This window comes from Stegostoma tigrinum, chromosome 11, assembly GCF_030684315.1.
Source record: "Stegostoma tigrinum isolate sSteTig4 chromosome 11, sSteTig4.hap1, whole genome shotgun sequence".
In the NCBI taxonomy this organism is placed as follows: domain Eukaryota; kingdom Metazoa; phylum Chordata; class Chondrichthyes; order Orectolobiformes; family Stegostomatidae; genus Stegostoma; species Stegostoma tigrinum.
Genome location: NC_081364.1, coordinates 67,063,495 through 67,087,811, shown reverse-complemented (window position 1 = coordinate 67,087,811; position 24,317 = coordinate 67,063,495). Strand labels below are relative to the sequence as shown.

The 24,317-nt window shown below is 42.2% G+C and overlaps 1 protein-coding gene across 3 annotated transcripts in view; it reads right to left on the bottom strand.

The window, feature by feature from the left end:
• The window catches only part of cacna2d2a (calcium channel, voltage-dependent, alpha 2/delta subunit 2a), an 815,854-nt gene that overhangs the window by 197,690 nt on the left and 593,847 nt on the right, over positions 1-24,317 (bottom strand). For all 3 annotated transcript variants that reach the window (XM_048547478.2, XM_048547479.2, XM_048547480.2), the window contains 3 exons: positions 21,569-21,700; positions 20,652-20,709; positions 6,666-6,716 (listed from right to left, as the gene is read on the bottom strand). In XM_048547478.2, coding sequence (XP_048403435.1) covers positions 6,666-6,716; positions 20,652-20,709; positions 21,569-21,700 — 241 coding nt within the window. The remainder of the gene's footprint in view (positions 1-6,665; positions 6,717-20,651; positions 20,710-21,568; positions 21,701-24,317) is intronic.

The window sequence follows — 24,317 nt, the reverse complement described above, 5'->3', positions numbered from 1 at the left end:
GGAAGATGCTGGTTCTATTGGGTAACTGCCTTTCCATTCACCTGCTGGAACCATTTTCCTGTTTCACCAAATCTCCATGAATCAAAATCCTCAACCGCTGTGAACTTCACCTTCCCTGATTTGTTTTTTCCATTTCCTCTTACCAAACTCCCTTCTGAAACTCTGATATCTTGACTATGATTTCAAGCCTGATTTTTCCCATTTCACTCCCCTTCCAATCTCACCAAAATTTCCCAATTTTGAAACCTCATCCAAGATTTTGGATCTGCCTCCTGAATAGTTCAACCTGCCATTTAATCCTTCTGATTTCCACTGGTTGTTCTGACCTTCCCCAAGACTCTTCCCCCTGCCCTTTCTGATCTCTGCCCTGAATTTCAAATTCCCTTTCTAACAGTTCCAGTTTCCAAAATGACCATTCCAATCTTCCCCTTCAGGGTTGATTTGGAGCAAAATAAAGTCTAACTTACAGACTTTCCTGACCTCTGGGTATTTCACTTCACAAAGTTCCACTTCTGTAACATGCATCTATGACAGACATCCCTGAAAGGCTTCGGGACTCAGATATGAAAATGCCAGCTTAGCACATTGACAGGAAACACAAGGGAAACAATCACAGAATTATACAGCATTGAAGAAGTCCTTTGACCCATCTAGTCTATGCAACCAAAAATACACTACTACTTCCATGAACCCCACTTTCTCACACTAGGCAGATAGACTTGAATGTCATGACACTTTATATACTTATCAAGTATATATTAAAGTTTATGAGATTTTCTGCCTCAATTCTCCTCAAAGGCAATGGATTCCAGGCACTCATGACCCTCTGGATGGAAAGATTTTTCCTCAATTTCCTCTAAACATTCTGCCTTTCACTTTAAAATGATGCCCCTCTGTTACTGAACCTTCAATTAGAGAAACTGCTGCTTTCTATGTCCCTCAATCTTATACCTCTTATCCCTCCTCAAACTCCACTACTCTAAAGGAAACAACTCAAGCTTATGCAGACTCTCTTCATTGCTGCAATGCTCTATCCCAGCCAACATCCTTGTAAATCTACTCTCCACCCCCTCCAGTGTAAACCTATCCTTCCTGTAGTGACCAGAACTGCACACAGTATTTCACCATTCCAACATGATCTCACTGCTCTTATAATCTATGCTTCCACCGATACAAGCAAATATCCTGCATGCCTTCTTAACTACCCTACTGACTTGCCCTTCAAAGATGTGTTCACAAGCACGACAAGATTCCTAGGAGCTTCCTAGTATTCTGCCATTCACTGAGTTACTCCCTCAAATACTTCTAAAGTGCGATACCTCACATTTATCAGGGTAAAATTTCATCTGTCCATCTAACCAATCTCTCTATATCCCAGTATAATCTAACACCATCCTCCTCACTGTCAACCATCCAGTCAATCTTTGTATCATCTACAAACTTACTTCCACATTCATACCTACATTGTTTATATATATCACGATCAACAAGGAACGCAGCACTGACCCTTATGGTCCACCACAGCACAATGGACTCTGGTCATACCACCAGCTGTCTACCACTATCCTCTGTCCCTTGCTACTATGTCAATTTTGATCCAGTTTGCCAAATTACCCACGATCCCATGAATATATATGTTCCTTAACAGTTTCTCATGTTGAGCCTTGTCAAAGACCTTGCTGAAATCCATGTAAGTGCCCTTCCTCATCTCCACATAAGATCACCTCCTCAAAAAACTCAACCAAATTGATTGGATATGACCTCCCTCTGTCAAAGTCATGCTAACTATGCCTGAACAAACGTTGCATCTTTAAATGGAGATTAATTTTCCCCTTCCCTATTAAGAGTTTCTCTTCTACTGATGTTGGACTCAAAATTCCCTAATTTATCTTGCCCATTATTCTTGTAAAGTAGAAACAAATTAGTTGTCTTCCAGTCCTCTGGCACTTCCCCTCTGGCTAAAGATGACTTAAAGATTTGAGTCAGGGACTCTGTAATTTCCTCCCTCATCTTCCATAGCAGTCTGGGATACAACTCATGCGGGGATTTGTCCACTTTTAAATTTGCTAAAACCTCTAACACCTCCTCACTCCCTACGAACCTCACAGTATATCTTGTCAAATTCTGTATTTGCATCCTCCTCCTCTGTCAAGATAAATGTGAAGTACTAACTGAACATTCTACCAATGTCCTCCATCTTCACTAACAGATTTCCTCCTTGGCCCTGATGGGTCCTACACTGTCCATGACTAATCTCTTCCCCTTGATGTATTGGTAGAATATCTTAGAATTGTCTCCAATCTTGTCCACCAGCATTTTCTCATACCCACTCTCTGCTCTCTTAATTGCTTTCAAGATACCCCTGCACTTTCTATATTCCTTTGGGCCTTTGTTCTTTTGTTCTGTTTGCACCTGACAGATATCTCTCTACTCCTTTTTATCCAGTCCTGAATATTCTGCAACATCCAGGGTTCTCTGGGCTTGCTGCTTTTCCATTTCACTCTAAAGGGCACACGTTGAGCTTGTACACTCCCCAGTATCTTTCTAAATTCCCCTCACTGTTCTGCTATAATTTAACCTCAAGTAGCTGTACGCAGTCTATGTTTGCTGGTTCCTGCCTTATTTTAACAAAATCTCCTTTACTCCAATCCAAAACCCTTTTCTCCAGACCGTCTTGCTCTTTTTCCATAATAAACTTAAACGTACCGTATTGTGTGCAACCGCAGGAAGTGCTACACCTGTTCTCACATCTCCTCCCTCACCCTGATCCCAGGCCCCAAGAAGACTTTCCACATCAAGCAGATGTTCACCTGCACACCTGCCAATGTGGTACACTACATCCGCCGTACCCTTTGTGGCCTCCTCTACATTGGGGAAACCGAGCGGAGGCTTGGGGACCACTTTGCAGAACACCTACACTCGGTTCGCAATAAACAATTGCGCCTCCCAGTCGCAAACCATTTCAACTCCTCCTCCTATTCCGTAGATGACATGTCCATCCTGGGCCTCCTGCAGTGCCACAATGATGCCACCCGAAGGTTGCAGGAACAGCAACTCATATTCCGCTTGGGAACCTTGCAGCCCAATGGTATCAATGTGGATTTCACAAGATTCAAAATCTCCCTTCCCCCTACTGCATCCCAAAACCAGCCCAGCTCATCCCCACCTCCTTAACATGTTCTTCCCCTCACCTATCCCTTCATCCCACCTCCCAGCTCGTTAGAGAGAAGAAAGTTGAGAGGTCACTTAATTGAGACATATAAAATAATCAGAGTGTTAGATAGGGTGGACAGGGAGAGCCTTTTTCCTAGGATGGTGACGGCGAGCACGAGGGGGCACAGCTTTACATTGAGGGGTGAAAGATATAGGACGGATGTCAGAGGTAGTTTCTTTACTCAGAGAGTAGTAAGGGAATGGAACGCCATGCCTGCAATGGTAGTAGATTCGCCAACTTTAAGTACATTTAAGTCGTCATTGGATAAGCATATGGACGTACCTGGAATAGTGTAGGTTAGATGGGCTTGAGATCGGTATGACAGGTCGGCATAACATCGAGGGCCGAAGGGCCTGTACTGTGCTGTAATGTTCTATGTAAGCCGCACGCCCATTTCCTACCTATTAACCTCATCCCGCCCTGTTGACCTGTTCGTCCACCTGGACTGATCTATCCCCTCCCCACCTACACTCACCTCTACTGGCTCCATCCCCGCCTCTTTAACTTGTCTGTCTCCTCTCCACCTATCTTCTCCTCTATCCATTTTCGATCCACCTCCCCGCTCTCCCTATTTGTTTTCGAACCCTTTCCCCACCCCCATTTCTGATGAAGGGTCTAGGGCCGAAATGTCAGCTTTTCTGCTCCTAAGATGCTGCTTGGCCTGCTGTGTTCATCCAGCTCTACACTGTGTTATCTCGAATTCTCCAGCATCTGCAGTTCCTATTATCTCTCGTACGGTATTGTGATTACTTTCATTAAAATGCTCCCACACATCACTCCAGGGACAGCGGTGATAACAGTTTTAATGTTTAAGGATGATATCAATGTAAACGATGAGATAAGATAAATGAGGGGTGAGCATGCAATAGAGATTTTATGGGTAGAATTAAGAAATCAAAAATAATTTAATATTGTACTGAGAACTGTGTATACGTACTCTGGGGGTGACTGTAAATTGGTAGTTTGCATAAATGCTGAGATTAAGCATGTAGTAAAGACACAGTGGGATAAGCAGACAAGCAAGTGTCAGAAAGGTAGTGAATTTCTACATGTAGGACAGTTTTCTAAAGCAACTTGTTCTTGAACCATCTAGGTGATATCATATTGGATTTAGCACTGAGTGATTAACCAGATTTGATTTACATCCTAATGGTGTGTGAATATCTACCTCATAGTGCTCATAACAAAATTAAGTTCAATATTACATCTGAAAGGGAATCTAACTTCAAAAGAATGAGACAGACACAGTCCACTGTAAACTGAACAAATATATTTATGAGTAAAACAACCTGAAAAGCAACGCAAATGTTTAAAACAAAACTGAATGTAGTAAGGGACGAGTGTCTACCTCCAAGGGCAAGAGTTGTGCTTGCCAAAAAAGATAACTACGATGGCTAAAAGTGGTGAGGAACAATATAAAACTAAGAGGGAAATCATTCAAAAATGTTAATATTTGAAGAACCTCCAGTAATTATGGGAGATACAAAGAACAAGAAACTGTGACAAAGCAGATATTAAGAGCTACAAAAATTGACAATGAAAAGAACATAGAACTCAAAATTTAACATAGAACATTACAGCACAGTACAGGCCCTTCGGCCCTCGATGTTGTGCCGACCTGTCATACCGATCTCAAGCTCATCTAACCTACACTATTCCAGGTACGTCCCTATGCTTATCCAATGACGACTTAAATGTACCTAAAGTTGGCGAATCTACTATCGTTGCAGGCAAAGCGTTCCATTCCCTTACTACTCTCTGAGTAAAGAAACTACCTCAGACATCTGTGCTATATCTTTCACCCCTCAATTTAAAGCTATGCTCCCTCGTGCTCGCCGTCACCATCCTAGGAAAAAGGCTCTCCCTATCCACCCTATCTAACCCTCTGATTATTTTATATGTTTCAATTAAGTCACCTCTCAAACTTCTTCTCTCTAATGAAAACAGCCTCAAGTCCCTCAGCTTTTCCTCGTAACACCTTCCCTCCATACCAGGCAACATCCTAGTAAATCTCCTCTGCACCCTTTCCAAAGCTTCCACATCCTTCTTATAATGCGGTGACCAGAACTGTATGCAATACTCCAAGTGCGGCCGCACCAGAGTTTTGTACAGCTTCACCATAGCCTCTTGGTTCCGGAACTCAATCCCTCTATTAATAACAGCTAAAACACTGTATGCCTTCTTAACAGCCCTGTCAACCTGGGTGGCAACTTTCAAGGATCTGTGTACATGGACACCGAGATCTCTCTGCTCATCTACACTGCTAAGAATCTTACCATTAGCCCTGTACTTTGCCTTCTGGTTACTCGTACCAAACTGCATCACCTCACACTTGTCTGCATTAAACTCCATTTGCCACCTCTCAGCCCTGCTCTGCAGCTTATCTATGTCTCTCTGCAACCTACAGCATCCTTCGTCACTATCCACAACTCCACCGACCTTAGTGTCGTCTGCAAATTTACTAACCCATCCTTCTATGCCCTCATCCAGGTCATATATAAAAATGACAAACAGCAGTAGACCCAACACCAACCCTTGCAGTACACCACTAGTAACTGGTCTCCAGGATGCACATTTCCCATCAACTACCACCCTCTGTCTTCTTTCAGCAAGCCAATTTCCGATCCAAACTGCTATATCTCCCACAATTCCATTCCTCCGCATTTTGTACAATAGCCTATTGTGGGGAACCTTATCGAACACCTTTCTGAAATCCATATACACCACATCAACTAGTTTTCTCTCATCTACCTGTTTGGTCACCTTCTCAAAGAACTCAATAAGGTTTGTGAGGCACAACATTCCCTTCACAAAACCGTGCTGACTATCCCTAATCAATTTATTCTTTTCTGGAAGATTATAAATCCTATCCCTTATAACCTTTTCCAACACTTTACCAACAACTGAGGTAAGGCTCACTAGTCTATGAAAGCTCTCAAGAGAGACAGAAATCAATGGAAAAAAAAATCTGCCATTGTGAATAATGCAGACAATATCTACCTGGTGTGTGAAACAAACACACACATCCCCTTCCACCAAACAATAACTGTGTCTATTTTGCAGCTTAAAATCAGGTGTGGCCCCACTACATCTCTAGTCTCACAGTTCTATTCCCCACACTCTTCTGGTTTAGATGGCTAATTGTAGCGTCCATTAATATATCAGATATTGCAATTCAATGTGAAATTAATGGCAATATAATGTTGCGTACAAACTATGCACATGCTGAGCCAATGGATGCTGCCTCACAGTGAGGGAAAGGCAATGCGTCCAGCTATGTTAAAAAGGAAAACAAAACTGTGTGAATGTCAGAAATCTGAAAAACAAACAGCAAGGGATGGAAATACTCACAAGTACGGCAGAAACTGTGGAGGGGGAAGCACAGTTTACAATTTTCAAGTTGAGTATGACCATTCAACTGAAGGTGTGGGTTAAGCTGATGAGTACTTACACATCCACTATAATCATCATGTCCTTGGGGGATGAGGCACCTTGAATATACCTACAAAGAAATGAAGTCAGTAAAAGGCTGGTTAGTACCCAAAAGCTTCAGTTCGACAAGGTCAGTACAAATTATGTGAGGTATCTTGCAGTCAATAGTTCTGTTAGAAAACCAATTTCTTTGAAAAATAGATTTAGCTACTGCACTGAGGAGTTGAATAATAATTTATCTTTCTAAAATGGAGTCTGTGAATGCTGCATCATTATCAGGAACAGTTACAGCATCTGCTTTCATACCACATATGAAACATCTAGATCAATTAAATATACAGTCCCATTATGACCATTTTGCCGCGAATGAGACTATCTGCTGTGTGCGTGTCCTCATCACTAACATTAGCAGACATTGCATTCACACTCCTAGATCTGTTATACACACACAGAGCTCACACCCTTGGATCTAAGGTACACACACTGTGCACACACACCTAGGTCTGTAGGGCGCACTCTGCACTCACGTCCCTGAGTATGCAGCACACATTCTGCGCTCATACCCCTGGGTTTGTGAGGCACTGTGTGTACTCACACCCCTGGGTCTGCAGTACATACTCTGCACTCACACCGAGTCTGCGGCGTGTATTCTATGCTCACACCCGAGTCTGCGGTAGGCATTCTGTGCTCAAACTCTGAGTCTGCTATAGACATCCTGTGCTCAAACCTGGAGTCTCCGGTACACATTCAATGCTTACACGACAACTCTACATGCCCTCTGTGCTGCCCAGTCGCTCACTCGGGACACCTCCCTGCCTGCACCAAAAGTAACAGCTATGCCACTCACATTCATTTCCCTTAATATGTGGCTGTTTTCATTTTAGGAGGAAAGCTGCCCCCAGTAGGGCAGACAGAGTCAAGATGATGGTGGGTTGCTCAACATTCACCTCCACAACCCTTCTATGGATAGCATTTTGACTTGGATCCCAAGTGGTTGACTGGCCTAATCAAAAGCTCCTTGACTGCTGTTGATTTACTGGATGTGGCTTGAGTGAAGACTTTTCCCTCAACCTGATCCAGGCTATCTGACAACCATGTCAAGCTACTTCCCTTGTACATGTGCTAAATGAGAAGGCAAGACAGAAGTAATATTAACTTTGCTTCTCTGGCAGAGGCTGTAAAGCTCAAAAAAAGCAAACCAAAGTGTAGTATGAGCAACCAGACAGGGTCAAAGTGAGTGCGGTAACAGTGAGCAAAGAGCCTGAGATGTAGCCTTTTCCAGTCCACAAGCTGAGTGTACGTCCCTGAGCACAGTGTCCTTGCTGCACCATTACAATGAGAGTTACTGGTGCAGAACAAATTGCAGCATTGAATTGCAGAAGTGTCCAGTAATTGGATCAGAGAAGTGCCATGAGGGCCCTTATAGGGTAGCACATACTGGGTCCCAATGTCTGTGGACGTATATGTGTAATGCGTGTGGTCAGAGATTAGGCCCTGAGATATTTGTGTCCAATGTCAAACATGGAGGTCATTTGATGCACATGGTCACTGAATCCACCAGATTTTAGTTTTTGTAGAACGCTTTCTTGGTTTTTAGCGTGTTTTGGTGAGTTGGCAAGAGAGAAAGCTGAATATAAATTATACAGATTGGGCCCCAAACTAGGCATTGAACAAAGAACAATTACTCTTAAATGGCAATTCCTTGCTGCCTAGCCAGAAACTCACCACAACAATGGTGAAAAGCAAGATGACAGAGCAAGAGGACTCTTGCGTCCCTACCTCTGAGCCAGGAGGTCTGAGTTCGGGTCCTACCTACTCCTGAAGTATGCAATAATATCGGTGAACTGGTTGATTAGAAAACTCTTGCCAAATTCACCAAACTCTGAAAGGTAGAACAATATGGTTCTGACATTGAGATTAGCCTTGCTAGACCTCCTGTTTAATAATGCCACAAACATTGCCAGAGCCCACCATATTCAGTCCCCTGTAAGATACTATCCCTCTGTTCATAACCCTCATGCGACTGATATTAACAAAAAAAGTCTCAGCTAACTAATTTCCAGATTTGGAGAGGATTATTAGAGGAAATTTTCTATTGGTAAAAATGACATACATCACATTGATTATAAGCCTTTTACACTTATATTTGAGATATTTACTAAAAAAATTATATATATATACGTACGTATGTTTGTATAGTGTTATGGACCAGACCGGGCCTCTTCAAAATATTTTAAGAAGGTAGCCTAGACCCTACCTTCTTCTTATTTTAAAGGCAAATGTAACGTGCTAAGTTCCAGATGTAATTCGACTGGTCAAACTACTCAATATTAAGCAAAACACAATTTATTTCAACTCTGTAGTTAAAATACAACAAAAGAAAGAAGAACTTAGAATAACTTAATTCTATTGGAATACTTAACAGAATAATACATACAGTAACTATTATAATTAACTGTTCCAATATAATAACATCATTCGCAAAAAGGCAAATTGAGAAAAACAGATCTGTGTCAAGGGTAACCAGCGGCAGAGCAAAACATTAGCTGTTAGTTGTAACCAAGAAAGGGAAACGATAGCTTCTACATCTTCAACACTCCAGCAGCTTCTGCCCTGTTGAGATGCCAACAGCAATTGCTTAAAGTTAAAGCTGAAACTGAAAGAAAAACTAGAATCCTGGTCTATAAGAGCTGGCCACACCCATCCAGGCTGCTTCTAATGTTCCAACTTAAAAAGAAACCAAAGTCTCACAAGCTGCTTACTTTGCTGACTTGCATAAACCTCAACAAAACAACTGGGATGAGATATCAGAGAATGATACTAGCTTTTTAAACAGACTGTGTCAGTACTCAAGAGCCTCCAACGTGGGTCCAGAAGCATTGGACCCAATTTCATCTATTCTATCTAATCTGGGAGGTATTTTGCCTCCTGCTGTCCCCTACCCTGTGAACAGAAATTAGATCCATTATCTCTGTAGGGCTCTGCGTGCTGGATTTTATTTGACAAGCATCTTGTGAACTTTAAAATATCATGAACAGTCTATATAAATGCAAAATGTCATTGAGGGCATTGTGATTGCCGCCACAATGCTTTTTCATGTTTGCTTGCAAATAACTTCCTTCCCCTTGGCTATGTACTGGAGCAAGCATGATCCTGACCGCCTTATGCTTGTCAAGGTAATTGCTGCCCACCACTGCAACCCCACCTGGGTGTGCAACATCATTGAATCCCATCTGGTTCATCAATGTCCTTTGGCAAAGGAAACTGTCACCCTTACCTGGTCTGGCCTACTTGTGACTCCAGGCCCATAGCAATTTGGTTGACTCTTAACTGCACACTGGGAAATTAGGGATGGGCAGTAAATGTTGGCCTAGCCAGAAATGCCTATATCCCATGAGTGAATTAAAATATGAATTAACTGTGTAGTCTGAAGGCCACTCGCTATCCCCACTCCACCCTGAAAGCAGGAGTTTGCAAAATCACTTCTTATATATTGCAGCAGGAAGGAGTGCCTTAAGGCTTCTGGTAAGAATAAGTTTATGAAGATCTGGGAGAAGACATAAAGCTTTAACAGTATGGAACTCAGGATACCGCTGGGCCAATGATAATACTGCATAGCTCAACATTAACTTGGCTGTACCTCCGTGGTTAACCGAGTTGATTCATTTGTCTCTGGTAATGTGAAGGCCAAGTGCACTGATGCTGAGCCCTCACTATGACTCCGACCTCTTGAAATGCTTATGATGAGATCGCAAGAAAACACAATACTGACTTCTCCTCAGGGTTCTGTCAGAATTTCCAACAGCATAGAAACCATTCTGCTGCAGATAACAGCTTGCTGGGTGCAGAGTGACATGTTTAATATTATTCATTGCTTTTTGAAGTTTTAATGCCTTTTGATTAACCTGATCCGCAGGAAAATAAAGCTTTCCAACGAAAAATGGGCACTTTTACATTTTATCACAATCAGACCTTTTTAAAACAATGCAGAAAAACAAAGTTTTCGGTGACTGACTGGATCCAGCGTTAATGTGACATGGATTTGACTATTCTCCATTCAGCATCAAAAGTACAGGATCAACGTTTGGTCAATTAGGCTCCAAAATGGGGTTTTGCATGTGAAGGAAAGATGTATGCCTGGAGAAAGTGAGAGTGGAAATTGCAAAGGCACTGCCAAATTAACTTTCAGTCTTCCCTGAATTCAGGGATGGTGTAGAGAACTGGAGAATTGGATACATTAGGCCCTGATTCAAAAACAGTTGTAAAGATTGGGCCAGCAATTACAGGCCAGTCAGTTTCATTTTAGTGATTGGAAAATGCTTAGAAAGAGTTGCTTAGGTTAGAATTAATAGTCACATGGAAATATCTGGGTTAATTGAGGAGTCAGAAGAGTCATATTTGTTAAGAGAAACAAACTTGCTGGAGTTTTTGAAGTAAGGTGGAGGGGGGGTGTGGTGAGGGTGGGAAGGTGATGAAGGCAAAGTAGTTGATGTGGTGCACATTGACATCCAGAAGGTATCTAACATAGTGCCACACAACAGACCTGTGAGGAAGGTAATAACACATGGGTCAGTAAGAGTGCTGATATAAATTGGCTGAGGGGTAAGAAACAGACAATAATGATCAATGGATACTTTTCATGTTGGAGGAAGGTTTGTTGGAAATCCCCAAGGCAGAATTAGGACCATTGTTGATTTTCCAGATACACATTAATGAAACAAATCTGGGTGTGCAGGGGTCAATTTCAAAGTTTGCGGATGACACAAAATCTGGGAGAATTATGTACTGTGGAGAGGATGGTGTAGAACTTCAAAAGGACACTGACACATTGCTGAATCAGGTGGATTGGGGCAGATGAAGTTTAATGCAGAGAAGTCTGAGCTGATCCACTTTGGCTCAAAGAACACAGAAAGACAAAATAAATATAGAGGGTACTGTTCTAAGCAGTGTGCACTGGTGCAAGACAGGGAGACGGAAAGCTGTTAATAAGGCAAACAGTATTCTAACCTTCATTATTGGGGCCATAGAGGACAAGAGCAGGGGGTTATGCTGAACCTATACAGGACACTGGTTAGACCTCACCTGGAGTATTATGGACAGTTCTGGGCTCTGCACTGTAGGATAGATGTAAATTCAATGGAGAGAGCACAGAGGAGATTTGGGATAATGTTTCCTGGAATGTAAAACTTCACTATGAGGTTAACTTGGAGATATTGGGACAGTCTTCTTTTAAAATGAGAAAGCTGAGAGGAGATTTGAAAGAAGATTTCATAATTATGAGAAGTCTGGACAGAGTGGATCAGGAGAAACTGCTCCCACGTGTAAAGTGATTGAGAACCGAGGGGCACAGTTTTAACATGTTTTGCTTGAGAAATAAATGCAAGGTCAGAAAAAAGTGAGTAGATCACGTTTGGAATGAACTGCCTGGAAATGTGATGGGTTCAAAGCCACTGGATGATTTGAATAGAAACAAGTATGCAGGTTCTGGAGAAAAGACAGGATATTTGTACTTAGTCAAGATGCTCAGAGAGCCGCATCATTATTGAATGACTTACGTTTGAACCATAACAAACGTGATGTCTGTCCAGTTTTGGAAAATGTAACAAAATCCCTCTTACATCTCTAACATTCCTGAATAGGAAGCAAGAGAAAGTGGAACCCTTCAGTTTGCTGGTATTCAAGCTTCCTAGAACACTCTTTAATGATGTTTATCCCACAGTTATCCAAACCATCTTGTTTTGTTTCTTCTAAGCTCCATATAGACTATTGTACACAATGCTCCTCTTTGCATCAAAGTACACCAGGCTAAATTTTCTCTTGCTGTGTCATAAAGCATACAGAGCACATTCCAAGTATACTTTTTCTGTTAATGTCTGTCCAACCTAGATTTCAGGGAGAGCCTTGCAGACCTTCAATGGTGAAATGGTTGAGAACGCTCACACAGAAGGCTGCAGTGTCTAAAGACATGATGAGACCTCACCAGCTCCTAAGTTAACTCATTTTTTCCCACCACCTTAAAAGAATGGGACTCCTCTGAAGAGAGAAACTGAGTTAAAGTTTCAAACGTGTGGGAAAAGACAGAAATGTGATTATTACTGAGCGAGGGAAAGGGTAGAGGAAAGGAAAACAAACAAAAGGGAAAGCCTGAAGAGGGCAGGTGAGAATAAATGTAATGGTGTAAAGTCAGAGTGCTAATAGGACAAAGAAACAGAATATGCTTCTTGAGAATCTACAAATGGCAGGAATAAAAACAGAAAGATCTGGAAACTTTCAGCAGTTCAGTGTCTCCAGAGATTTGTGGTTGTGGTCATTCATCAGTGGGGAGCCATTAGCTCTCCTTCTCTTTAAATAGATGCCGCTAATCCTACTGAGTACAGCTTGCAATTTCTGTTTTTATTTGAGAATCTGAGAATCTACAGCATTTATCTACTTCTCTTAATGTGAATGGCAGGTCCTGAGAATCTAATGCTCAAGGCAATCAGAGCAAAGTGACATACAACACCCAACCAACAGGATGATACAACACAAGACTGGGCAGAGGTTATAAATAAAAACTTATTGAGCTCAGTTTTGAGTTCAAAAGGCTAGAAGAGGCCCATTTGAAAGTAGAAACGCTGTTCCTGGAGTTTGCATTGAGCTTCACTTGAACACTGCAGCAGGCCAAGGACAGAGTGTGAACAAGCCAATCAGAAGGTCAGGGTCATGCTTGCATCCACTTGCTCAAATATGCTATGTTTCTAACTTTCTTCAGTTTCGATAACGATATCATCACTCTGACAGTAGTAAGAGAGGTGACGGGACTGGAAGGGAGTGGCTCTAAAACTGTGTGGCAGTTCACTTACCATACAGTGACCAGCCAATTAAAGATGCATAATTGAGGAGCGCAGTGAATCATGTGGATGGGACAGGCAATAAGTCAACACCCCCATCATTACCTTGTGATGTTAGAAGTTCATCACCATATTTAAAGGGCATTTGGAAACACTTTCATTCTCTGCAAGCCCAGAACATCACCTGGTCTAGAGGCACTGACACCCATTTGGAAAATCTTACTGTTGCACCCAACATCACTCAGAGCTGACAAGTAATCCCATGGTTCAGCAGTCTCCCATGTGGGTATTCCTACCAGTCTTCCAGGAAAAGAGGCAGGCCCTCTATCTCAGAGTTGACAGCAGGAAGCTCTAACATCTAATCAAGGCAACCTGTACAGAAGTCACAGCTTGTCCTTGAAGCAAGTGAAAGAGACAAACTTCCCTTAGTTCCAACTCCAGCTCCAATTTGAGCACTACCTCTGAGGATGATGACAAAGGAACAGGAGAAGACATACCACCACTGCACTTCCCTGAAAGCCTCACCAGTACAGAGACATTTACTTGGATAGCAAGGATGCTAGAGGCCACACACCAACTTGAGAGAAAGGTGAAGGAGCCTGTTCACGTTCTGACTGCTGTCATGGCTCCAGCATGTGTGTGATGGCTTCTTCCAGTGAAAGGGTGATGATCACTTTGGAGTGCTGAATATGTGCTCAGTGCTCACCATGGGTACAATGCAGCTATGGTTAGGAAGAAATGTGATGCAAGAAATTCCAAGAAATTAGGGAATAGCATTGCACACCCATCAAAGAGAAGAAGCACCAGCAAGGCACCACCTGGACAAAATCCCAGGGGACTCCAGAGTGCCCTACTATCCACCTCTCATTGTGATCACATTGCCTCTGGCTGAGGAGGCTGCACATTTATTTTTGCAAAGAATCCTCAACAAGCTGAAGCATCTAGGACTGGACCACCAGAGGGCATCCACAAAAGTCATCATAGTCAACAGAGCACAGGAGTCAGCAGGCTGCCTCCACGTGAGCAGTGGATATAAGATTGCACCTAAGCACAGTGGCAAGAAACATTTAAGAAGTTATAAAGATGCGTAGGGTATCACAGATATCTCTTCAAAGTACAGATGAAACACTTGTAAATATGTGTTCAATTTCATTTTATTTTTATGTTCTATTTCATTTTGTCGTTAGTTGCTGCAATGGTTGTTTAAGGGCATTGCGCTTGATTTTCAGTTAAGTTTAAGAGTATATGAGATGCAACATTTATCATCACGTAGTCAGAAGTGGCATCTTTGACTCACATAATGTGAATCCATTTAAACATGCAGCAGCATTTGTAATGTTGGGGGACTTGGAACACAGCTGGCAACCCAGTAGTTAGTGTTCAATTATCATCAGACTGAGGTTGTTGCCTGGACAGTATCTGTAGCCAAAGTAACTGCATTCTTTCTGGCAAGTCAACATATGAGTTCCTTACAATTGGCACCATTTGTGAATGTGTCACTGAGACATATGTGACTCCCTCCCAAATTACAAGTGAATGTGGCTTTGAATACAACATGCATATGTATCTGCTTGTGCCAAGGATTGCAGTACTGTGTTAGTGGTAGCAGGAAGAGGTGGTGCCGTACAGACAGTGTTCTGAACTGGCTGGCACTGACATTGCAATTTTGTCTGAGCAGTACTTTTCACGCCAGTAGGATGTACAATATTTCTGGTTTCCCTACACACAGGATCAACATACTAGTGTTCTGAGGAAGGGTCACTTGACCCAAAATGTTAACTCTAATTTCTTTCCACAGATGCTGCTAGACCTTCTGAGCTTTGCCAGCAGTTTCTGTTTTTGTTTCTGCTTTACATCATCAGCAGTTCTTTCGGTTTTTATTTATCATCATTTGACTCTTAATTAGATTTTTATTGAATTCATATTTCACCATCTGTAATGGCAGGATTCGAATCCCATTTCCCAGAACATTATCCAGTTCCCTGGATTAATTGCCTAGTGATAATACCAGAAGGCCGTTGTCTCCCTTAGGGTGATAACCTTTATGCTGTCGAGATACTGCAGTGCTTCCATCCACTCAGAAGCTGGTTACAATAAGGCAGTCAGCTATGTCATGCCATTGCTCTGGAATCTGCCACTGCATCCAAAAACTCCCACAGCAGCAGCATCGCCTTCCCTTCCTTCTTTTCAGAGGTAACAGCTAGCTCCTCCAGAACCTACTCTGAAAATTCCTCCCTTTTTTAGTGATTGAGGTTGTACTAGATACAGTAGACCATAGAAATCCTGGAGAGCCTCTCAACTGAGTGCTACAGCTCTCTGCCCAAGTGGACCAAGCATCATAGGCAGAATGTCATCTTCAGCAGTCCAACGGCGTGCTTGACTGCTCCACTTACTGAGAAACGAGTGGTATTGTACTTCTCTGCAATTGCATTTTGTGGGCACTACATTGATGTCATTAGTCAGGTTTTGGTGGGTATCCCCTGTCCTCAGTAAACCAAACTCTTGCAGTTGATGAGGGAGAGCAAACACTTTTGGCACCCATGAGTTAGTAAGGATCTATGAATAATGAGAACTTCCTGGATAGTGTGAAGGGTTTGTTTCCATTCATCACAGCCAAGCTAAACATTCAAAGAATGAAGGTTCTCAGTTAATGAATGCTGCTAACTGATCTCACAAGGACATGTTGTCACATTCCCCTTACAGCTCTGGAAATCCTGCACTTGTGGTGAATCTCATCTGCCTGGTTCTCTCAGGCTGTTTTGAATCTAACAAACTGGGATTTAAACAAATTGGAAGCTTAGAAAGAGGCACTGGTGAAGCAGTTCAAAGCTGCAGTGAACTAACAGCACTACTCGCATTGGACTGCCTCCTGATTTCATGGACATAGGTATGCCTAGAAGAGCTGGCACTGGGGACAGACAGTATTACATGGCATCCTCAGCCTCTTTGGACAATGCTTAGACATAGAAAAGTACAGCACAGTACAGGCCCTTCGGCCCACGATGTTGTGCCGTGGAATAATCTTAATCCAAACATAAAATAACCTAACCTACATTCCCCTCAATTCACTGCTGTCCATGTGCATGTCCAGCTGTCGCTTAAATGTCACTAATGACTCCACTTCCACGACTACCACTGGTAAACTATTCCATGCGCTCACAACTCTCTGGGTGAAGAACCTCCCTCTGACGTCTCCTCTATACCTTCCTCCTAACACCTTAAAACTATGACCCCTCGTGGCATTCAATCCTGCCCTGGGGAAAAGTCTCTGGCTATCAACTCTATCCATGCCTCTCATTACCTTGTACACCTCTCTTCCTCCTTCTCTCCAGGGAGAAAAGTCCGAGCTCAGTCAACCTCTCCTCATAAGACAAGCCCTCCAATCCAGGCAGCATCCTGGTAAACCTCCTTTGCACTCTCTCCAAATCCTCCACATCTTTCCTATAATCGGGCAACGACAACTGGACACAATATTCCAAATGTGATCTCACCAGGGTTTTGTAGAGCTGCAGCATAACCTCGCGGCTCTTAAACACTTCCCCTGTTAATGAAAGCCAAAACACCATATGCTTTCTTAACAACCTTATCAACCTGGGTGGCAACTTTGAGGGAGCTATGCACTTGAACACCAAGATCCCGCTGTTCCTCCACACTGCCGAGAATCCTGCCTTTAATCCTATATTCAGCATTTAAGTTCAACCTTCCAAAATACATCACTTTGCATTTATCCAGGTTGAACGCCATCTGTCATTTCTCAGCCCAGCTCTGCATTCTGTCAATGTCTCGCTGAAGCCTGCAATAGCCCTCGATACTATCAACGGCACCTCCAACCTTTGTGTCATCAGCAAACATACTAACCCACCCCTCAACCTCCTCATCCAAATCATTTATAAAAACTACAAAGATCAGAGCCCTGCGGGACACCACTCAGCACTGACCTCCAGGCAGAATACTTACCATCTACAACCACTCTGCCTCCTGTCAGACAACCAATTCTGTATCCAGACAGCCAAATCACCCTGTATCCCATGCCTCCTGACTTTATGAATGAGCTTGCCGTGGGGAACCTTATCAAATGTCTTGCTGAAGTCCATGCACATCACATCCACTGCTCGACCCTCGTCAACCTGTCTCGTGACTTCCTCAAAGAACTAAATAAGATTTGTAACCTGCCCCTCACAAAGCCATGCTGACTCTCTTTAATCAAGTTCTGCTTTTCCAAACAGTCATAAATTCTATCCCTCAGAATTCTTTCCAAAACATTGCTGACCACAGACATAAGACTGACTGGTCTGTAATTTCCAAGGATTTCCCTATTCCCTTTCTTGAAAAGAGGAACAACATTTGCCTCCCTCCAATCTTCCGGTATGACTCCCGTGAAGTGAGGAAGCAAAGATCTTCGCCAGCGGCTTAGCAACCTCCTTTCTCGCTTCCCGGAGCGACCTAGGAGAAATCTGGTCTGGCCCTGGGGACTTATCAATCTTAATGTTTGCCAAAATTTCCAGCATATCAACTTCCTCAATCTTGATCTGTTCAAGCCTGTTTTCCTGCTCCTCAAAGTTCTCATTCACAACAAGGTCCCTTTCCTTAGTGAAAACCGAAGCAAAAAACTCATTTAGAGCTTCCCCTATCTGCTCAGACTCCATGCACAAGTTCCCTACGCCATCCCTGATCGGCCCTACCTTCTCCCTGATCATTCTCTTATTCTTCACATACGATTAAACATTCTCTTATTCCTCACGCATCTCCAATACATGCTAGCAGCTGCATCGCCTGCACTATTTCGATTGTACTCTATGTTGCACTAGCTCCTGGTTGCCAGCATTCTGCACTTTTTGACCCTCTGCTGTTGCTTCTTGTTGATGTTCTGGCTACTGTCCAGCCTGGTTCTGGGCCTGTCATATCTCATTCCTCTGCAGCTGCAGAATCACTCAGCTGATTTGACCCATCAACATTTCTGGCAGAGGTGATCCTAACGCATTGCATGGAACGATTTGGTGGCGTCTTCCTTGTGCCCCTCCTCTCTCCTGTCCTAAATATTTCTTTCACAATGCAAAGTCCTAAATCTAGCATTGGGAATGTCATGTCATCTCTCTCTGTCCTCCATTGTAATGAAAACTATCTTGAAAGATGATTACTATGATCGTTTCTTGATGATGCAGCTATGTCCAGTGATACTGGAAATTGAAACCATAAGAACATAAGAACTAGGAGCAGGAGTAGGCCATCTGGCCCCTCGAGCCTGCCCCACCATTCAATAAGATCATGGCTGATCTTTTTGAGACTCAGCTCCACTTACCGCCCAGTCACCATAACCCTTAATTCCTTCACAAAAATTTATCTAGCCTTGCCTTAAAAACATTCAGCGAGGTAGCTTCAACTGCTTCACTGGCATGGAATTCCACAGATTCACAACCCTTTCGGCAAAGAAGTTCCTCCTGACTTCCCTTTATTTTGAGGCGATGTCCTCTAGTCCTACTTTTACCTGCTAGTGGAAACAACCTCCCTGCCTCCACCTTATCTATTCCCTTCATAAGTTTATATGTTTCTGTAAGATCTCCCTTCATTCTTCTGAATTCCAGTGAATATAATCCCAGTCTACTTGGTCTCTCCTCATAATCCAACCCTCTCAACTCTGGAATCAACCGAGTGAATCTCCTCTGCAGCACCTCCAGTGCTAGTATATCTCTTCTCAAATAAGGAGACCAAAACTGCACAAAGTGCTCCAGGTGTGGCCTCAACAGGACGCTTTACAGCTGCAGCATAGCCTTCCTATTTTTAAATTCCATCCCTCTAGCAACGGCAGACAAAATTCCATTTGCCTTTTTAATTACCTGCTGCATCTGCAATCCTACTTTTAACGATTCATGAACAAGGACACCCAAGTCCTTCTGAACAGCAGCATGCTGCAATTTTTTATCATTTAAAACATAGTCCATTTTGCTGTTATTCCTACGACTATGGACCTTCATTCAATTATTACCAAAGTTTCATTTCCTTGGACTTCAGTTTAACACTTTTGCCTATCCCTCACTTATGTCTCACCCACATTCATAACAATGACCCTCAGACCTCCCACAGTGGTACTACTCCTCAACGATCAATCTACATTCTCTCTAATATCCTTAATTTTTCCACACTTACCCTTGAGTTTCAGGATTTTGGAAAAATCAAAAAAACCAATGGTATGTTAAATAACATAACCAGAGAGAAGAAATGATGAGTAAATCACATATAACTCTGATCAAAGTTCAGTGTACCTTGGGTACTGTGTCTAGTTGTAATCACTAGCAAACAAGATAATTAAGTTTGGAGACAATGTAGAGAGGATGACTGATGATCCTAAATACTGGGCTTTGAACCTTGAGAGAAAAAATTCTAAAGGCCCTTGGACTTTTCAGCCTGGTACCAAAGAGATGATCTCAGTGATGTACAAGACATCAAAAGGAATTGAAAAGGTAAGCCCAGGGTAGTCTTCTGAATTCAGCTGCAACCGGAGAACTAGAGGGCAGAGGTTGAGACTGGTAAACGCCAACTTTCGTATTGATATCAAGAATTCCATCTTCAAACAGAAAATAATGACTAACACTAGGAGTGAATGGAGGACAGAATGACTGAAGGGAAACCCTGGAATCATCTTAGAAACAGCTCCATGAATCAGTGGCCAACATGGAACGAATCTAGGTAGAACACTTCAGGAGGGCTGAATGGCTTTCTTCATTCTTGAGGGTTTTGGTGTAGTGCTTGGGAAATTGTGCCTTATCTGCTATAACCAAGATACCAAACACCAACTGATCCCTCCTTGAATCCTCTCAGAGATATTTAGTTTTCCCCAATAAGACATGTCTGTGTTTATCTGCAAATGCATGTGCAAACCTGCGTTCCCACATTTCGATATTCCCCTTTCCTTTGATTCATTACTGTTAACTAGCTCATCTCTAATGAATAGAGATTTGACTGATCTGGTAATTGGCTCTGATCTAATCAGCAAACATATTTCAACAAATCTTTAGAAGATATATGAGTAATATAAAGCAGAGGAAGGAGATTATTGATATGTTTTCCATATGTATTGATATGTCTCCATTACACAGGTCATTATCATTTTATTGAAGTCTTGAACATTAACAGAGTATGATTTTGCAGCGTGCCATTCCCATTAACCTCTCACTCACCAGGGTCTCCGTCGTACGTCATACAGATCAATCTTATTGGGAAGGCCCCAAGGAGTTGCTATAAAGAACACAAAAAGGTTACAAAGAGTTAGTAAAGTAAGTAACTTTGTGATAAAATCTGAATAAGAAAATTTCAATTGAGACATGGATTTAATTCCATATATTTTAACGAAGGTGTGAACGTCTGCAGATTAAGCTTTCTATTCTTTCGATGAACTTTCAGTGTAGCAAAGTTAATGCCAAGAACAAGGTTATTACCAGTTGGAACCTCTAATTGTTGTGTGCAGCTGTAGATAGCATCTTAACTGAGCCAAGAGTTCTGGGTTTGAGGGCTCTTTTACATGGTGAATGGTGGTGGAAAGTATGTTCCTAATGTAGTCAAAGAGGTCGATTATCAACCTGAACATCCTTGAAATTTACCCATGACTAATAGTGAGAGCAGCAGAGTCTCATGTTCAGCCAGATCAGTGTAGTAACCACAGAACAATTGGTTCCCCCGTTACAGACTTCATGTGCTTTGTGTGTATGTACCCTATGCTTTGAGAGATGACCAGAAGGGTCTCAAGTGTTAGCATTGATCATCACTGGATCAGCCATAGCTTGTATTAAATAACAAGTGCTTTATTCCCATGACAGAACCTCCCTTGGTGAGAGCTGGGAGAAGATGCCAGCTTTTCTGTTTCACTGAGTTCACATGTCATTTCCAAATGTAAAAAAACCCTTGAAGATACCATCCCCTGATTCATCAAGAAGAATGCCAAAGTGATACTGTACTTCTGATTGTGTTTATGTAAACGTTGTCCTTTCTGTAGCTGTTTATAGTCCCAGCTTATAGAGCAGGCTAAGAGATACTGAATCTGTAAGTGTGGAGCTCCTGTCTGAATTTTACATGGGCTTTGTTCCATGGTCTGACATACCTGGGTAATATCTGGTCACACCTGTGGCACTACCAAAGACCTGCCACAGCAGTGAAGGGTCCTCTTCTCGGTTACGTTTGAAAACATCCTCCAGCGCAGCTGTCCAGTTGAGCTCATTAAGGATAACAGTTGCTGACAACACACAAAAAAAGACATTGCAAACAAGCTGCAGCTTAAATAAGATGAGACATTTGGATTTTTCTTATTCCTGTCACCTACCTCTAAAATAATGAAGGCCACCCTTTCCAAAAAGAATTTTTTTTTATTCTGCAAACAATCATAAGTAGCAATTGTAGAATAAAGATCTCATTGATATGTGGTATATGTATTTCTCGAGTTGAAAAAGATTCTAAACATTCTTTATGATCAGGGCACATGCCAGAGAGATTACTTACTATTTCAGAAAATGCTGTCCAGATGGTTTTGTGCATTGACATGCAACAGCTGTCATTTAAGAACTGGTTATAGTTGCAAAATGTTTAAGTTATGAGATAAATAATTCTGAGACCATGGCTAATGATTCAGAGATGCGAGTTGAAATTCCACCATAGTATGGGACAACTGAAATTCAACCAAATGAATAAAATCCATAACTCAGAAACTAATCTCAGTAATGGTGACCATAAAAGTACTAGATTAAGACAAAATCCCACCAAAGACTATTGTATACAGTCAGGAGGGGCCAGCCCTCAAAGTCCTTACCATTGAATTTGGACTACATGAAGGCTCCTAGGCAAGGAAACCTCCTACTGATTACCACTGACTGCACTCCCTGAAGTTCCACATTGAATACCACTCGGAAGAAACAAATTATTTATTCTAGATGGGTACTTCACTGACAGTTACCATGTGCCTCAGTAGCACTATCAATAACAGAGCTAGCCTGGTCTTGGAGGACATAACTGCCGGACTGGGCCTGCAACAGGTGTGCAAGAACCAACATGTAAGACAAAACTTACATGACATTGTTGACAACATTCTAACTGTTACAGATGTATGACAGCACTGGTAGAAGGGAGCACCCACACAGTCTTCATGCACTTGAATGCCTGTCTTCATATTTTTGTGATATTACTAGTATTTTAAATAGGCTAGCTTTGGCATAGATTTAGCAGCTTAAACTGCACATCATGAGGCATATAGCACAATCAGAAGCTGAACTGTACTCTACCAAAGTATGCAACTTCATCACTTGGCTTTGCCTTATTTTACCATGATCATCAACACAAGTTCCAAAGAGTATGAGCAGAACACAGTATGCCAGGAATAGTACCAGGCCTGCCTAAAAGCCACAAGACAAGATGCAAGCCAGAAGCCAGAAATGGCAAGATGTCAGCAGTGTCAAGTGATCCCATAACCAACAGATCAACTGACAACTCTATAGTTTCCGTACCTAACCATGAACAGTGGTGGACAATTAAAGAAGTAATGCTAAGAAGAGGCTTTATGAACATCACTATCCTCAATGATAGTGAATCCCATCACAGAAAGGTTGGTAGTCAATTTCATCATATGCTCTCTCCATAAGCAGGAGGAATGGGGTTTGCTGATGGCATCTTCACCTCTGCGCAAACTTTGGAACTATCCCGGAATGGATCTTTTTGAGATCAAAGGGTGAATGTTTCCAGTGAAAGATAGAAAATAGGAGAAGTAGGCCATTTAGCCCTTCTGGCTTACTCCGCGATTCAACATGATCATTGCTGATCACTCAGCTCAGTACATGTTCCTGTTTTCTCCTGATACCTTTCAATCCCTTTACCCCTAAGAACTATATCAAAAGCCTTCTTGAAAAAAGTCTGATGTTTTGGCCTCAATTCCTTCCTGTGGCAGAATCTTCCACGGGCTTACCACACTCTGGGTGAAGAAATTTCTCCCCATCTCAGTTTTAAACAGTCTACCTTAAATCCTGAGACTGTGATGCTTGGTTCTGCATTCCCTGGTCATCAGAAACATTCTTCTGGCATTACCTATCAAGACCTGTTAGAATTTTATAGGTTTCTATGTGATGTCCCCTTCATTCTTCTAAACTCCAATGAATATACTTCCAAATAACCCAGTCTCTCATCACACATCAGATCTGCATTCCCAGGATTCAGTGACATAGTCATAGAGTTATACAGCATGGAAGCAGACTGTTCGGTCCAACTTGTCTATGCTGACCAGATATCCTAAACTAAGCTATTCTATTTGCCAGCATTTGGCTCATATCTCTCTCTAAGCCCTTCCTATTCATATATCCATCTAGATGCCTTCTAAATGTTGTAACTGTACCTGCATGACCACTTCCTCTGGCAGCTCATTCTATACATGCATCTCCGCGTGAAAAAGTTGCCCCTAAGTTCCCTTTTAAATCTTTCACATCTCACCTTAAGCCTAAACCCTCTCATTTTAGGCTGCTGTACTCTGGGAGAAAGATCTTGGGTATTTATTCTATCCATGCCCCTCATGATTTTATAAATCTCTATAAGGTCACCCCTCAGCCTCTGCCACTCCAGGGAAAGAAGTCCCAGCCTTTTCAGCATCTCCCTATAGCTCAAACAATCTAATCCTGGCCATATCCTTGTAAATATTTACTTAACCTTTTGAGACTAACAACATCCTTCCTATAGCAAGGTGACCAGAACCGAACATAGTATTTTAAAAATGGCCTCAGCTATGTCCTGTAGTGTTGCAATATGACATACCAACTCCTATACTCAATGCCCTGCATACCTGTGACTCCATTTCCAAGGAATCGTACACGTGCATC